Raw genomic sequence first — 18,399 nt, forward strand, 5'->3', positions numbered from 1 at the left:
AACCTGGGATAGTGGAAGGTGTCCCTGTCCATGGCAAGGGGTGGAACTGGATGGTGTTTAAGGTCCTTTCCAACTAAAATCTTTCCATGATTCTGACTTGATGTCCCCCTGCAAATGGAGCTGGGAACGAAGTTGGATAGGCCAAGTGACCAGTTTTGTGTTACTTTCACAAGTAACTACTGCAAACATGTCTGTAGCAGATCCCTCCTTCCCCCACCCAGATGTTAATTAAAGCGTAGTCCAATATCAAATGTTCATCCATCAACGACCTGAGTAATTAACTCAAAGCTCATGTTGGAAGCCAGCAGGGCCTGAACCAGGGAGCCTAAAATACCCTGAGCACATCCCAAGCTGAATTGTGGCTACAGCAGCTTCTGTGGGATCAGGGAAGGTGAATCTGTAAGGGTGGGGAAGGAGTATGGAGTTAATATTCCAAGCTATCAGACAACAGTAATCCTCACCTGACTGTCCTGGTGGTGGAATACCCCCAAGTCCTCGAGGCAACCTCACAAACACGGAGAGAACGGCTGCTTTGTTCCCAAAGCAGGGCTCCAGCGCGATCGGCTTTGGTACAGTCTGCAGTGAGGGAAGCAATGGGAGAAAACAAATGTTAAGCAGTGTGTTACACCTCTCTCTTCCCCCAGCACTGCTTTCCCAGCTCGTACAAGCTCCAGGGCATGAACCACCACGAACCACACTGCCGTGCTTGGCAAATTTCCAGCACGCAGCCAGCAAAGCTAAAACCACTGTCAGCAACAATCAAAACACGAGTCATCATCAGAAAACACATTCACTTAATAAAAATCAGGCTATTAAAAAGTCAAGCACTACACAAGGTTTGTATTTCTCCCTAAATTCAATAACAAAGGAGCAGCTTATGTAATCAACAGGACCGAGGGGTTTTTTCCATCAACCCCATCAGCAGCATGTCACTGATATCAGCACGCCCGACCATGGTGATTTGGTACTCAAAATTCTATTTCCAGAATTTAAGTCCATGTACCACCGTAACAGCACTCAGTGCATTACCGCAGCAAAGAACATTTTCCCAAGAACAAAAAGAAGTACTCAAGGCCAGGCTGGACAGGGCTTGAAGCAACCTGGTCTAATGGAAGGTGTCCCTGTCCATGGCAGGAGGTGGAATTAGATGGGCCTTAAGGGCCCTTTCAGTCTGTGATTCTAATATATAATGGGCAGTCAGCTTTCTCCCACCCTGGAGGAGCAGGGGACTGGATCCCTTGCTGCCCCTCAGTGTCTGTGACCATCTCCCTCCCACTGCAGTCTTGTGAAGATTTTACCTAAATGATCAACAGCCAACTTCAGGATGTCATTAGAAAACCAAAATGCCAGCCCAGAAACTAAAGTATGTTCTCACCTGAGCCTGGCCCCAATCCCATACACAATTACATGGGATCAGCACTACTGTGGGATGCAACAACAGTAAGATGAGGATGCAAGTGTATACCAATGAGTACAGGTTCAAGAGAGTTTCTTTTGTTCCACATCAGCTAAAAAAGCTGAGAAACACTATTTTACCCCATAAACTCAGTGCTTTCTATTTTCTTGTTTAGTATGGACAAATTCTGCTCTGGTATTAATGAAATAATTAGTGCTTTTTCCATCAGGCATCAAACTACACCACAGTACTCAAATGTTCAACAGAAACTCAATACAATGTAAGCCATGAAAAAGCCCGAACAGGAGTCAAACATGCTGTTAAATTACTTCTGCTCAATAAAAAAGACAAAAGGAGACGACAGCAAGCAAAATGAAACTTAAAACTTTCCATATCTCACATTTACTGCAATGATTGCAGCAGGATTTGTTGGTCTGTGCAAGGCAGATAAATACGTGCTGCACCGGCTGGGTGATGGAAGCTGCTGGCTGCCTGGTTTATGAGAGCAGATTTCTTCACCTCCCCGCCCCCAACGAAGGGATCAAACTCAGAGTAGAGCTTTTCCCAGCAAGCAAACAAGCACATCCTGGGGCTGTACCCCACAGTGACTCAACTGCCAGAGGTAATGGGGAGAGCACAGAGAAGGCAGCTGCAGGAATAGAGCCCACAGACTTCTGGCATATGGGTGGGAGCAAGAACTGAACACAAAGTTGATTTTCTTTTGGAGACACTCAAGTATCTTACTTATTCTACTGTTAATAAAACAGTTCTACTGAATCCCAGAGTTTGGAGGATGGTACTTGGGGTTACAGAGAGCTCTTGTGCTCACCCTCAGCGCTGAGCAGAATGGGCAGCAAAGACCACGTGGAGAAGTGATAGGGGGAAGAGAATGAAGGAACAACTGAATAAGAAGAAACTGTATTTTAAAATACTTTTTAATGTATTTGTTTTTAACTCCTAATGGATTAATGCCCATGAAGATGCTCCGAGGGCTGGAGGCCCCCTTCTCTGGAGGCAGCCTGGGAGAGCTGGGAATGTTCCCCTGGAGAAGGGAAGGACACAGGGAAAGCTGCGAGCCCCTTGCAGGGCCTAAAGGGGCTCCAGGAGAGCTGCAGAGGGACTGAGGCCAAGGCATGGAGGGCCAGGAGGCAGGGAATGGCTTCCCAGTGGGAAAGGGCAGGGATAGATGGGATATTGGGAAGGAATAGTTCCCCATGAGGGTGGGGAGGCCCCAGCACAGAGCAGCTGTGGCTGACCCATCCCTGGAAGTGTTCAAGGCCAGGTTAGATGGGACTTGGAGCACTCTGGTGTAGTGGGAAGTGTCCCTGCCATGGTAGACAATGGAACAAGACAACCTGTAAAGTCCCTTCCAACCCATGAGGATGCTCAGCAGCACACTCAAGAGTCACCAAATCCAGCCCTTCATTAATGCAGGCAATGGCACATAAAAGCACAATTCTCTGCTTTAAAAGTAGTTACACTTTCAGCCTGTGCCATCACCTCTGGGAGACCTTTCCAGAGGCTCCCTGGTCCTGGATCTCGCCAGTCTGCCACCAGAAACTTTCTTTTAACCTCAAATGTTTTCATACCTCCATTTATTCATCTGTCTGACGTTCTTCTGTGCCTTAACCCTCTCCCTGGGCTTTACCCTGCGGTACATCTCAGCCTTCTTTTGGGTCAACTGAAAGAGCAATGCTCTGAATTCCTTCTCTGAACACAAGCACTGCCTCCTCCAGCTCTCCAAGAGCCCCTCTCTGCACCTCATCTGCTGTTCTCGACCACCAGTGACCTGAAGGCATTTCGGGCTCTGACACTGCCTCTGTTGTGGTATCAAAATCACCCTGAGTCTCCTGCACATCATAAAATAGAAAGAAACAGAAGTTGTTCATTATATAGCTCTCAGTCAGGGAGCTGAAGGGACTTGGAGGGGAATTTAGCTCATCTCTCAGCCCCAGGCAAGACCCTCTCTCCTCCTCTGCCCTTTCCAAATAATGAACCCTGAGTGTGCAGCAGGAACTCTCATTATGAGTCCCTGTGGGCACAATCTTTCCCCTTCCATGGGATTTTTATTTTGGTCCTCAAGGTCACACATCTTCCTCTCTGCTCTCCTGATTCCACAGCACAGACAGGTGGGGATCGGACATAGCCCTGAGCCTCCTCCCTTCCCTTGTCGACCTGCTCAGAAAAGAATCAGAATCATGGAGTGATTTGGGTTGGAAGGGACCTCAAAGCTCATCTCATGCCCTGCAGTGGACACCTTCCATTATCCCAGGCTGCTCCCAGCCCCAATGTCCAACCTGGCCTTGGGCACTGCCAGGGATCCAGGGGCAGCCACAGCTGCTCTGGGCACCTTGTGCCAGGGCCTGCCCACCCTCACAGAAAAGAATATCTTACCAATATCCCATTTAACTGACCTCTGGCAGTGGGAAGCCATTCCCCGTGTCCTGTCACTCCAAGCCCTTGTAAAATCTCTCTCCAGCTTTCCTGGTGGTCCCTTCAGGTACTGAAAGGCTACAGTTAGGTCAACCCAAAACCTTTTATTTTCCAGGCTGAACAACACCAAATAAGATGAGGGTTAGTAAAAAATTGTTAGTATTTCCCTGCATGGGGAACTTTATTTCTCTCAACCATGCACAGCAAGGAAAATGATGCACCCAAAATCTATCAGGCAGTTGCAAACTAATTTAGAAGGAATTAAGCACAACATCACTTTGCTGCAACTAACCTCCATCTTAAAACTAAAAGGGAAAAAAATGGCCTATTGTCCATCAAACCCAGCTTTTCCTGAGACAAGCTGCAGTTAATAACAACAAAAGCTAGCCAAAGAATCAAGTCCTGCACATTTATTTTTGACAGCCCCAGTTCAGGCACCTGTTTTCTGAACTGTGACTCATTCTGCGTCTCGTCTCCGAGCACACGCTCGCCGGGCCAAGAGACAAAGCGCAGCCGAGGGAATGACTCAGAGCTGAGTGACAGGAATGAGGAATTTGATGTAAGGAGGAGGTCAGCCGGGAGTGAAGGATACACTGTGCCCTCTGCAAGACACAGAAAACCCAGCGGTGGAGCCAGGGACCCGATTCTGCACACGGGGAGGAAAATGTGAGATTCCAACCAGCGACTTCACTGCGAGCTGGACTGCGGATCTCACCCACCGCCAGCCCTGCCCTGCCCTGCCCTGCCCCTGCTTGTGTTTTGATGCAACCCACGTAGGTGCCACCAGGGCACAAAGGGTCTAAAGAGGAGCTGGCTGGCTTCATCAAGTGGAATTTTGGTGGGAAGACCTCAGAAGAGCTCAGGTCTCCTTTCTTTCCCCACTCCAATGGTTTCTGAGTACCCTTATCACAGAGTCATGGAATGCCCTGAGTTGGGAGGGACCGAGAGGGATCATCCAGTCCAACTCCTGGCCCTGCCCAGACCCCCCAACAATCCCACCCTCTGTCTGAGAGCACTGCCCAAACGCTCCTGGAGCTCTGGCAGCCTCGGGGCCGTACCCATTCTCTGGGCAGCCTGGGCAGTGCCCAGCACTCTCTGGGGGAAGAGCCTTTTCCTGATTTCCACCTAAACCTCTCCTGACACAGCCCCATACCCTCTTGTTGCAGATCCAAGCTGTTCTCCTGCAAGAAGATTTTGAGTGGACTTGGAAAGCAGAGATGAGATCTGAGAGATGGCTTTTACAGTCAAACTTAAGAAAGATATATAAAATAGGTGTATTTCTAAACTTTGTAACAACCTCTACCAGTTGCTTAAAACCTGCCTCTGCCAGCAACTTCCATTCAGAGTGTTTTGATAAACCCACTGTTGAATTGTAGAAATGATTCCTTTTTATTGAAGGCTTAATGGCACAATAAAGTAGACATTATTCAAATCTATTCAAATAAGGTGCATCCCTCAGACACTCATCACAAGAGGAGTGCTTTGCAAGGTCCCTGAACAGCAGAGTCCCACCTTGGGAGGACAAACAGAGGGGAGAACAGAGCCCTGGTGCTGGAGAGGGTGGACAACAACCACGGCCAACAGCCATGGACAGACAACTGCAGCTGGTTGAGCCGTCAGGCCCCTGCCCTGAGGTACCTCTCGTCCTCAAAGAAATACGGAAAACTGTGTCTCCAGTGCACTGGAGGGACAATTTCATGGAGCCAATCACAGAATCATGGAATGGTTTGGGTTGGAAGGGACCTTAAAGCTCATCTTAAAGCAATGGGCAGGGACACCTTCCACTGTCCCAGGGTGCTCCAAGCCCCAGTGTCCAGCCTGGCCTTGGACACTTCCAAGGATTCAGGGGCAGCCACAGCTTCCCACACCAACCTGTGCCAGGGCCTCCCCACCCTCACAGCCAGCAATTCCTTCCCAACATCCCATCCATCCCTGCCCTTTCCCACTGGGAAGCCATTCCCTGGCTCCTGTCCCTCCATGCCTTGGCCCCAGTCCCTCTGCAGCTCTCCTGGAGCCCCTTTAGGCCCTGCAAGGGGCTCGCAGCTCTCCCTGCCTCCTTCCCTTCTCCAGGGCAACATTCCCAGCTCTCCCAGGCTGCCTGATCCAGAGCAGAGGGGCTCCAGGCCTGGAGCAGCTCCGGGGCCTCCTCTGGGCTCTCTCCAGCAGCTCCACGTCCTTCTGCTCTTGGCCCCAGGGCTGGGGCAGCTCTGCAGGTGGGGTCCCACCTGAGGGGGCCCAGGGACAGAATCCCCCTCCCCTGCACTGAATAACCTGAACCCTTCCCTGCAAAGGGCTTTCCCTGCTCCTCCAGAGCAGCAAAGCAACAATCAATGGAAATAATGGGCAAAACCCCCAAGAACTCCAAGAATTAGGATGATGCAAATGTCAAATAAAGAGCAAAATGCCAGTCAAACCCTCTTAGCCTGGAAACAGTGACCACTCTTTTCCAGGTGGAAATAGGAAGTTAATAGTACTTTAGTAAGTGGTGACACAACCCTGTTGCTCCCGGAGGCAGCGAAATCTGTTGTCAGCTGTTTTCCACAGATTATTTTACTGGCCCAAACCAGCACTAAAAAACCAAGTATTCCCAGTTGTTACTGAGATTTGATGTGTATTTAACATGCATAAAGCATAAACCATTATAGACATTAAAATCAATAAAAGACATATTAGGTGATTCAATTAGTCCAGCTTCTCCAGCATGACTTTCCACATGAATAGGGCATTTCCCAGGAATTTGTCTGGCCTATTTCTAGGTGACCCAGGTGTGGAATACACCACCAGTTCCCTTGGGAGTCAATTTCAAAGTGAAATGCTTTCCCCAAGCAGGTTGAATTGTGTGATGCTCAACCTAAACATTTTTATTTCATCTCATTATTTCTATTTATGTTGCTTTTACTTGAGAAATTCAAGAAGTTAATAATGTGTCACATAAAACTAATGGCTAGAACAATAAATATTCTGTATAATTTCACAAACACAGCATCAGTTTTATTTAGGTTCTGTGATACACTGCCAGCATATTGCTTTTCAAGATGTATTTAAAAAAATACCATGGAGTATTTTTTTTCCTTAACAAGAAAACATGTTTCTTTGGTTTGATCAAATAACTCTTACGTGGTTTTCAATTTCCAGGAAGGAAATTAAAATAAAGGAAAAATCTTATGGTGGTAGATGAGAAAAGGAACATTACCCAAACAGTTCCATTTTATTATTTGATTCCACTTGTTCAGGTGATTTCTCTCTGTAGAAAAAGGGTCAAATTCCATTTGCAAGTTTTTAAATTGTGCCATTAAAAGCTGAGTGAACATTTGCAAAACAAGTTACAAGCAATTTCCTATTAAAAATAGATTATTAGGCTTTAAAAATCATATTCTCAGGGTAGTATGTGTGTCCTGCAAGATAGAGATGAATGAACTTCCAGCAATAATTCACAGTAAATGAGTTTAGATTAAAAATTTACATTTACCTTGTCCCTGATATCTACCTTGGAATTTTAAAGGGGCTGGGGAATGAATTGAATTGGTCCCAAAACTGGGTTGCTGCATGTAAGGAACTGAATAAAAATCATATTCAAACCCTCATATGGATGTTAACAGCCTGAAATGGAAAATGCAGATCCGAGCACCCCATATCTGGAGCCCACATGGCACCAGTTCCCAAGTCTGTTTCCCCTTTATTTAACAACTGCTCTGGATTTTCAAGTGCACATGTCAGTCCAGCAGCACCCAGCCACCAGCTCGGGGTGAAGGGAAGGATTTTGGGAGGTGAATTTGGATCTCCAAGGCAGTTCCCCTGAAATGACCAAATTTCATGTCACAGTTTGAGCTTTGCCACTCACGGATGCCAACACTCGTCCTTTGTCTTCAATTCCCAGCCCTCCCCCAGGGAGGGGGTGGATAAGACCATGGGTAGCAAATCTGGGAGATATATATATACACATATGTGTATGTATATATATATATATATATATATATATATATATAGCCAGTGGTGGGTATTTATTTTGATTTTGTATGGGTAAACAGGCAGAACTTGCACAGTTCTTCTCAAGCACTCAGCTGGTTTTTGCACAGGAAAAAGGAGAAGTAAAAAAACCCAATGAAACAGGACAGTTGGAGGAAGATTGCAAACACAACACACAAAACAACTGCTTGGCATAAATGAATGCAAATAAGTCCTTGATAATGCTGTTGAGAAGCTGCTGGTGTTATTAGTACTTCAATCAGAGAGATGCTCGTTAGAGGGGAAAAAATGAACTTAGAAAATCCTCCTCCTGTGGGAAGCTTCATGCTCCTTCCTCTCCTTCCAGCAAATTCCTCCTTATCAGCTAAAATCAGGGTCCAACCTGCGGAAATGTTTACAGTCCTCAAATCTAAAACTAGTCAAAATCACTTATCAGCCAAGTATTCCCTAAATACAAGGCAGGCTTAACAGATATCTCTGCCGATCTCATGACAGCTCTCTTCCAAATATCTATGTTCCATATTATATTACAGGACTAGCAAAAGTTTCCCCTATTTTTTTCCCCTAATTTTGCAATAGAAATCAAAGCAAGATCCTGGGCACTTGTTAACTGGAAATAATTCATCAGGTGAAGGTTTTATCAGGTATTTTTGTTGATGTTTTGGTAAGAGGGACCACAGCCAGCCTATATGGAATTCTAGTGCAGCTAATCTGCTTTACACATCTCAGCTGCCCAGGGAACACTCCCTTCCTACCACTGGCATTCCTTCAAAGGGGATCCCACACTTTTCCATGAGCTAAAAGTGGGCCAGTGTAAGGGGAATAAACACCAAATAGAAAGTACAAGCTGGGGTGTCCTCCTTCTGTGTTCCTTTGTCACCCCGATCTACAGGAGGGAGCCTAATGAGTGGTTTTGCTAAAGACAGAGACGCAGCTACAAACTGACAGCCTTGGAATTCCTTGGTGTTAACGCATGGAAAAGCTCCTAACACCAGTAAATGCCAGAAAGCTCAGAAATAAGACTTTAGAAATTAAACTGCCTTTCCAAAGGCAAGTTAAGAGGCCCAGAGCCTACCCTAGCCAGGTCAGGCAGAACCACACCAGCCTTTCCGGCCTCAAAGGCTACATGTGAACCATCTCCAGCAACTGCCACAACAGACCAGGATTATTCAGTTTATTTTCCCCACCTCAATTTCATCCCCTTCCTGCAACTATTATCCTTTTGAGGATAGCAATGACCTTCAGCTTATTTATATCACCCTTGAAAAACCCTAAGCTGCCCTGTCCCCCTCTAACACATCTCGATCAGACAAGAAGAAATGCTGCGCCTCGGCAGGTTTAGACTGGATATTAGGGAAAATTTCTTCATGGAAAGACTTGTAAAGCATTGGCACAGGCTGCCCATGGAAATGGGCCTTACCATCCCTGGAAATGTCCAAAAACCTTGTGGATGTGGTACTTGAAGACATAGTTTAATGGTCAACTCAGTGGTGGTGCTGTGTTCATGAATGCACACGGTGATTTAAAGGTCTTTTCCACCCTTATCAGTTCTACGATTTGACACAGCCTGGTCATTTCTTCTTGACGTGGCTTTCATACATCAGATCTCAAGCCTGCCCTCCTTCCAAATCTGCCTACTTGCATAGGACCCCCAGTCTCAGCTCGGTGGAGTGTCTGTGCCACGCTTACACTAACCCAGCTCACTGTGAGTGAGTAGCTTGGGAGGTCACAGAAGTTGGTCCACCAGCAGATTTGATGGACTAAAAGCAGGTCAGCAACGTGGGAAGTAAAGGGGAAAGTGAGTCATCAAGAGTGACAACCAGAACAGGATAAAAGCTGTAAAAACCATCAGTTCCTTCCTTGGCCCTTAGTTCTTCACTGAACTCCAGCTGCATGAAACAGCCTAAAATCAAGCTACGTGTCAAAATTAAGATGAATTCACCCTGTAGAAGTGCTGGAGCCGGCAGATGCTTCATTTCAAATCATTCCTCACCCTGCAGCTTCCCCAAACCCTGCACCCTGTGGCACAGGACTTACGACTCATTTCTCTGCTCCTTTACTGCTGGTTGCAACTTCATTGCAACATAAAAGGAATTTAACAAGGGCATCACTTGGATAAAAAATACAAATAGACTGAAAATATATTAATTAATCTGTGGTACCCCCTGCCCACTCCCAAATCAGCTCATCACTTTAGCTCTGCACTTGAACAGATGGGATCTTCTGGCAGCCTTTAAACCACTCAACAGCACTTTCTCCCATAACAAAGCAAACTAATTACTAGAGTAAGATGCTATTTCCCATCTATTTTTCTGCTATTTTTAAGGAATCAGCTTGCTGTCTGATTCAGAATTTGCAGTGAAGCCCTCAAACAGCAGAATTAAATGCACATTGGCACAATGGTACAGAACATGCTAAATGAACTTCACAAGGATTTTGCTCACCAAATGCTTCTCCCTTTCCCTTTAGGAAACTAAAGACCATGGATGCACAGATAATTAACCCTTAGCACTGGCTTCATGTGCTGGATCACTAAACACAGCACAGCAAAGACTGCTCCAGCTCTGCTCTAAAAGATCCCAAAATACCTTTTTTTCCAACTTGAGGATAATTTTTTCCCAATGCAACAATTTTCTTGTTGACCCTGTAAGTGCTTTGCTCAACCTCATCATTTGCTTGCTAGGCTGTGCATGTTTTTTCCAAGGTAACTTCTTGCCTTTAGCAACTTCAAGATACATGGAAATCAATGTCAAAATTATAAACTTCCCAAATTCTTTTGGGAAAGCTTCTAAAAATGGCTGCAGAGGATTACAAGACTTAGATTAATTCGATAACAAACCCTAAAAAAGCCCAAGCTACAGCAATACCAGTTCAGACACTTGGATGAGTCCCAGGCACCCAAGGAAGTTAAACACTCTTAGGAAAAAAAATGCAATATTCAGCACCTCTGAATGCACAAAGAGCTGCAGAGAGAAGCCAACAGATTTTGTAATAACTAAGCAAATTTAGTGGTAGATTTGTGATTTGGTGGGTATTTGTTGAGTGGCAAATAAACCAAAGCAGCTAGTTACGTGTTGCCTAGCTGCAGCCTCTAATAGGAATTGCTTCCCTGCAGGTAAATCACTTTCTATTACTCCTAAGTACCCCAGGAAAAATACTAATTGAAAATACAGTTCTAATACTGTCCAGCTGGAAAACATTAGCTTAGGATGGAACTAGCTTGACACTGGCTGCCAACTGGCTATGGACAATGGAATAGGAAATTAATCTCTTGCAGACGAGACATCCCATTTTCCACTTCTCCTTTGTAACCTTCAAATCAACTCTTCATTAACCAATGGCTTTGATTCCCATGGGGAAAGAAAACCATCAGTGAATTCATGATAATGCAGGTCTGGCTTTCTTGCATTAAAATGAAGACTCAAATTTTGACATAGTGGATGGCAGAGGAACTGGAGGGTGGATACAACATCCAGCACCACAGTAACATTTCCCTCTTTTCTTGGCTAAGAGTTAAAGAACAGCCAGACCACAAAGCAACCACAAAGAAAAGTGCAGTTGTCCAATTCTGCATTGCCCCAGCCCACCTTCCTGCAGCTCTCTCCTGCCAAGAGCTTTTTGCCATGCAGGTGCAGAAGGGATGAGGAGAAAAACCCAAGTTGCTGGCTAACGTTAATTCATAACACCCCACAGATACTCAGACTGGTTTTTCATTTCTCTTTAAATTCATTTCCATGCAGGAGCCAACAGGTCAGACTCAGAAGCATCATTCCCCAAGTTGCTTTCAGCCCACAACCTTCCCAAGCCTCCTGTCCTTTTGTGAAACACTCCAGCCTTTTATGACTACTTTTATTCCCTACCCAAGTTCTCCAAGATGAGAAAAAACTAAATAAACCCCATAAAATTTAGTAACTCTCCTTGTCATGTAGACGCGTCCTTGTTCTGCACCTCATCTGCCAGCAGATGATGGCAGAGGTCCCTGCCCATGACAGGTAGTTGGAATGGGATGATCTTTAAGTTCCCTTCCAACCCAAAACACTGACTCGATGGTTTTATGAAGTTACCCATTGACACAACATTACAGGTCCACATTCATCTACTCGGCTCCAGATTCCTGTACCAGGTTTGTGCCATTTGCATGAATCAGACCGTCTCATTTGTGCCCAAAATTCACTAAGAAACATGTATATGAGTTATCAGCACAGAGGCAATTACCAGTTGATAATGATTTCTGGGTCTAAAAGAGGGTACTTCTCCACAGTCTTACTTATTATGTTCCAAACCAGCTTCTTCATCCATTCTAGAGTAACCCAAGGAGGCCAGACAAGATGAGGGCAGCAGAACAAGAGAAGAAATAACGCACTCATCAGAATTGAAGAGATCCAAAGTTTATCCTCTCTGTAGCTTGAGTGCAGACAACTTGTCAGAGATCAAAAAGTTTAGGACAGCTTTGTTCTAGCCTGATTCCACAGGAGAGGTGTTTTTAGCTAGTTTACTTCCAGAAACAGAAAAAGGTGAAGGGAAGGGCCTCAGACAGACAGACTGCAACCCAAAACTATCAGCAGCCAGGCTACATCCTCCCAGATCTGCCTCCAGCCCCATGGCAACATCCATATGCATCCCACATCTTTTTGGAAGAGCAGTGAAACAAAGGTTCAGTCTAGTGTGGTGAGTGACAATCCAAGTGCGCAAGTGTGGATTCCCAAGTCTGGGTGAGCTATTACAGGTAGACTCGCGATACCAGCCTCATGACAGAAGCAGGGAAATGATAAAAAAATCAGAAAATCTGAGGATCTGGAGTCAAAAGGAAGTCACTGAGGAGGAGAACCACTCGGAGCATCCAAGGGGAGGTCCAGATACTCAATCACTCGAATTACTGAGGACCTTTGCAAATTTTACTTCACTTCCACTATGCTCCAAACCAGGGACAAGACAGGATGAGAGGAAACAGCCTAATGCTGCACCAGGAGAGGTTTAGATTGGTAATTAAGGAAAATGTCTTCACAGAAAGGGCTGTCCAGCCCTGGCACAGCTGCCCAGGGCAGTAGTGGAGTCGCATCCCTGGAGGGATCTGAAAGCTGTGTGGACGTGGCACTTGTGGGGGCATGGGGCAGTGGTGGCCCTGGCAGTGCTGGAGGAATGGTTGGACTCTGGTCTTAGAAGGATTTTCCAACCTTAATTATTCTGTGATTCAATATACTGAAAAGCTGTTTCTACACAGTGTCCACCCAGAACATGGAGCATGGCACCAATCAAGTGGAAAAGCATTAAAATTTGCCATGACAGACCGTATTTACACATAAATAAGGAAAAGCTAAAGCCATATAGGCAACCTTAATGGCGGCATTTCCTGATACTTAGGCTAAGCCTTAAAAATTATTACTCACCAAACAGAAGTTTTGGGGTCAGACTGCTTTCATGGGCTTTACAATAATTAAAATACACGTATTTTTTAAAGAAAACAAGAACTAGCTCTCTTGTTATAGTAAGAGATTGTGAGAAACTTAGTATCTGGACTAATCACAGAATGATTTGGGTTGGAACGGACCTGAAAGATCATCCAGTGCCACCCCTGCCATGACAGGGACACTTCCCACTGTCCCAGGCTGCTCCAAGCCCCAATGTCCAGCCTGGCCTTGGACACTGCCAGGGATCCAGAGGCAGCCACAGCTGCTCTGGGCACCCTGTGCCAGGGCCTGCCCAGCCTCACAGGGAAGAACTTCTTCCCAATATCTAATCTACATCTACCCTTCTTAACCTTAAGGCCTAATGAGAAAGTCTTCCAAAAAACTTAAGTCTAAATAAAATAAAACAATCTAGCTGCCTTAGATGAGAAAGAAAAATAATCAGTGTTCTCAGGTTCTTCATTTTGTCTTTTTGTATAAAAGTCTGTGCTGATCAAAGCATCACATCAAAAAGACCTTTGAATTAATTCATCACCTGTTAAATAGGCTTTTCCTAAAAATTCAATGTGTTGTGTGTAAGAATATGCCAGCCTGGTGTACAACAGTGATTTCTTCATGCTCCTACTTGCTAAACACAAGATATATTGGAATATGTATTTTTAATCAGACATATATTAACACTATTACAGTACACAGACATGATTATATTCACATTTGTTTTGAGATATCACGGGAAAGGGTTTCCATTTGCAGCCCAGTGTTCTCTGCTGTAAAGCTGAATTCTTCTCTGCTTCAAAGCATAAAAACTAACAAGGCAAACCCAACACTTCAAATCCAACATCCGCATAACTTTAATGTGAACCAGCCTAAAAGTTATGAGTGAATATCTGAAGGGATAAAAGCAAATTAAAAGGGTACCTGTTGGACCTCCCGGGCTTACAATTTCTTGCAGGTACATAAAAAAATGAGAGGATTTGGGATTATTGTGTTAAATATCCATGGTTAATTGTGGTGAGGACCATCCCAAATCCCCAGCTCTCACCTTTATGCTTCCCCCGATGAGATCTGGTGGCTCTTCATCTGTTTCTAAGGCAACGTTGATGGAGGCGAAGGGGCGACTTGCCATCTGTTGCATCTCACGCAGTAGTTGCTAATTTATTAAACAGAAAAATATTATCATCATATTGTTCTGACACAAAGATGAAAGACAAATGTATCTAAAAGGTTTTGCCCAATACAAAGGGGTATCAATGAATATGGAAAAACAACCTCCAGGAGTTTTAACGGGCTTAAGAATACAGATAATGGTAAATATTCACATTACTACAATTTAACAAGTTACTGGAAGTAAAGCTGAATGCACAATGTAAGCCTGACACGTCTGGGAGGGAAAACGATCCGACTGAATCTCCATAAAGCAGTTATTTACTTTTTAAGCTGTTGTTTGTCATCACCTGTCTGATGCCCACTCTACAGGATTTGTAGGAATCATTTTAAAATTAAACTAGCAGCAGTATATAACTACTGTAAGAATGAAGTTGCTATTTTTTATAACAGCACCAGCAAAATGCTGTCAGGCTTCTATTGAATAATCCTCTTTTTTTATTGTTTCCTTGCTGAATACAGAAAATGGCAAATATGTCCTTATTGCAAAATGTTTTATTAAAATAAAAAACCTTTTCCTGGGCAAATCCCCACAAGCACTCATGACACAAGACATCTTTTTATTGTGCTCTTAAGCACTTCTAAGCATTACGATGCAGCTTCCCCTTTTTTAACACGAAAAAAATAGATACTTTCTACACAGCTGGGCTGGAAACAGCATTTCAGTTTTAGCTGAGCTGTGGACACACTTCTTTTTGGCTCCAGTGACTAATCTCAGGTGAGACAGAAGTCAGAATTCCCTGAAGCAAGGGGTCCAATGGAATTCTGTGTCTCTATTTAATAAAGGAAGAAGCAAACACTTCATACAGCAAGTGAAAACCCAGTGCTCTTCACCTGAAATGCAGAAACTGCCCAAACCTCTTGTACAGCTTTACACATTTACCATCACTACTTACTACAGCAATACCAGTTATCCTCTACTTTTAAGCTAGACTGAGGCACCACCAACGCTCTCTAGAATTCCCACCATCACCACCCACATTTTCCCATTAATTCAGGGCAACCTGACACTCCAAGCCCGAACTGATCATTTACAGCACTCAAAAAGTGCTACAGGAAACACCACAAAATGCACGATGCCCCACACATCCCCCATCCAGCACAGCTGAAGGTGAAAGGAATGCGCCGTTATCCAGCAACATTGTTTGGACAGAACTAATTCACACAATCACCAAATCCCAGAATGGTTTGAGTTGGAAGGGACCTTAAGGATCATCCAGTTCCACCCCCTTCCTGCGAGCGGGCCCTGCCCATTGCTCTGTGCCATTGCTGGGCCCTACTCGGAGCCCTCCCTGCAGCAGGGACACCCAGGGCTGAGGGCCCCTCTCAGCTGGGGCTCCTCTCCAGGCAGGGAGATGCTCCAGGCCCTTCTTCAGCGCCGCAGTCTCCTCTGGACCCACTCCAGGACATCCATGTTCTCCCTCCCATCCTGAGGAGGCCAGAGCTGGACACAGCACTCCAGATGTGCCTCACCAGGGCTGAGGAGGGGGGCAGGATCCCATTCCTGACCTGCTGGCACTGCTCTTCCTGATGCCTCCTGGGATCCCATTGGCCTTCTTGGCTCCCAAGGCACACTGCTGGCTCAGGGACAGCTGGCTGTCCACCAGGACCTGGTGGTTGTTCCTCCCCACGTGCAGGACCCCTGCATTTGCCCCTGCTGAATTTCAGACGGTTCCTCTGTGCCAATCTCTCCTACCTGTTGAGATTCATCTGAAGGGTAACACAGATCCCTCGGGGGGACTGGCTGCTCCTCCCACCTCTGTGTCATCAGGGAACTGCTGAGGAGGCACCAACCCCTCATCCAAATCACTGATGAACCACTCAAACAACACTGGGCCCAGTACAGAACCTTGGGGGACACCACCAGTGACAGGCCTCCAACCAGACCCTGTGCCACTAATTACAACCCTCTGGAAACCTTTTTCGGTCTTTGCTTCGCCAAATCACCTGTAATTTTGAGACATTTTCAGTGCAGAAAACTAGAGGACTGTCTCTGTAACTTGGGGATGCAGGCAAGGCATGATGAGGTCAATGCAGATAAGCTTGAGGGGTGTATGAGCTTCTATGGCTCTCAGTCTAGTTAAAAGAACTGTAAAATTTTACTGCCATAAAAGGCATGTGATAAAGTTTTCCTTAATTTTTGAAAGAAAAAAAGAAAGGGGGGAAAAAAGGCATTTTGAGCAGATTGTAGATACTGTCACTAAGCAAAAACCCAACAAATCCACAGAAATGGAGTGTTCGTAAGCAAACTTGTGTGTAACTCACACTTGGGTAAAAGGACACGAGGAGTGTTCGGGTATTTAAAGCACACCAGCAGATTGCAGACGAAAGCAAGTGTGAAACAGATTGCTGGGTTGTTGTTCCTGTAATTGTCCCCTTCAGCTATCGCAAAGTGCTTTGTTTAATGGCTATAAAATCAATGAACAAGCTGTCCTGATGAAGATGTCCAAGAGACTGACGAACTAAAAGCTATTAGTTCTTCAAAGGAAGTTATTTTACTAAAGAAAATGTGCAATTTGGCAACATGACTCCTATTGAAGTCTAAAGTAGCTTTGAGAATATAGAATCACAGAATGGTTTGGAATGGAAGGGATCTCAAAGGTCATCCAGTTCCACCCCCTGCCATGGGCAGGGACACCTCCCACTGTCCCAGGGTGCTCCAAGCCCAGTGTCCAACCTGGCCTTGGACACTGCCAGGGATCCAGGGGCAGCCACAGCTTCCCACACCAACCTGTGCCAGGGCCTCCCCACCCTCACAGCCAGCAATTCCTTCCCAACATCCCATCCATCCCTGCCCTTTCCCACTGGGAAGCCATTCCCTGCCTCCTGTCCCTCCATGCTTTGGCCCCAGTCCCTCTGCAGCTCTCCTGGAGCCCCTTTAGGCCCTGCAAGGGGCTCGCAGCTCTCCCTGGCTCCTTCCCTTCTCCAGGGCAACATTCCCAGCTCTCCCAGCCTGATCCAGAGCAGAGGGGCTCCAGGCCTGGAGCAGCTCCAGGGCCTCCTCTGGGCTCTCTCCAGCAGCTCCACGTCCTTCTGCTCTTGGCCCCAGGGCTGGGGCAGCTCTGCAGGTGGGCTCTCATGTGAGCATAAAAATGCCCAAACCAGGTAAAATCAGAGGTCCAGGATGCAACCAAAGCAGCAAATGCCTAAGGCAACATCCTTTTCCTAACGCCAGCTTCTGGTGTAGCACAAGTTATGTTGCAAAGTTCCCCCTAAAAATTAAGAACTAATTTGAGAAATAATTGTTCTATAACTTGAATGTCACTCTCTCCCCCAAGGCTTGTACCATGCCTGTTTAACCCAGACACATATCTATCCTGCAATATTTGTTTGGCGTGTCAAATTTTTAATTAAAAGATTTTCAGATGCTGTAAGGGAGAAATTGTAACTTTTCCCCAGTCAAGAGGCTGATCATGGCTTTACAAGTCAGCAGCTGTTAACATCTAGATAACCCAGAACCTGCCTTTCCCTCACTCCTAATGATGGGTTTTCTGGGATTTCAGATAATGAACCTCAATACTCTGTCAAGCCAACCCTTGTTTTCCAGATGACACAATTAATAGGACAACCTAGGAATATTTAAAATCACTTAGGAAGAGGATTTTAAAGGCAAAACATTTGACAGGCTTAGAAAGAAATCACATCAAAAAGCCTGTCCTGGAATACACCTCTGGCATTTAATATTTAAATAACTGCGAACTGTGAGAATGTCCACAACTTCTATTTGCATTGAGCTTGATTTTTTTTCCATATCATGGAATCATGGAATGGTTTGGGTTAGAAGACACCTTAAAGATCATCTTGTTCCACCCCCTGCTACGGTTCCACCTTCCACTAGACCAGATTGCTCCAAGCCCAGTCCAACCCGGCCTGGAACCCTTCAAATAAAGCGATTCCTACCAGGAATATTTTAAATTCACACATTTTGAGTAATGGACAATCTAAAATGAAGAGTGTGTTACTGATGGGAGAAAAACCTCCTGAGGAAGTGAGGAAAGCCTTGTCAGGCAGTAGTGCAGGCTCTCACAGAGAAGA

At 45.5% G+C, this 18,399-nt stretch overlaps 1 protein-coding gene across 2 annotated transcripts in view; it reads right to left on the reverse strand.

Annotated features, from left to right (window-relative positions):
• The window catches only part of ATRN (attractin), a 153,847-nt gene that overhangs the window by 4,864 nt on the left and 130,584 nt on the right, over nucleotides 1–18,399 (reverse strand). For both annotated transcript variants that reach the window (XM_042021968.1, XM_042021969.1), the window contains 2 exons: nucleotides 14,243–14,350; nucleotides 462–576 (listed from right to left, as the gene is read on the reverse strand). In XM_042021968.1, coding sequence (XP_041877902.1) covers nucleotides 462–576; nucleotides 14,243–14,350 — 223 coding nt within the window. The remainder of the gene's footprint in view (nucleotides 1–461; nucleotides 577–14,242; nucleotides 14,351–18,399) is intronic.

The sequence above is a fragment of the Corvus kubaryi genome, unplaced genomic scaffold (assembly GCF_017639235.1).
Source record: "Corvus kubaryi isolate FWS band 111438036 unplaced genomic scaffold, C.kubaryi_AGA036_p1.0 37182, whole genome shotgun sequence".
Classification (NCBI taxonomy): domain Eukaryota; kingdom Metazoa; phylum Chordata; class Aves; order Passeriformes; family Corvidae; genus Corvus; species Corvus kubaryi.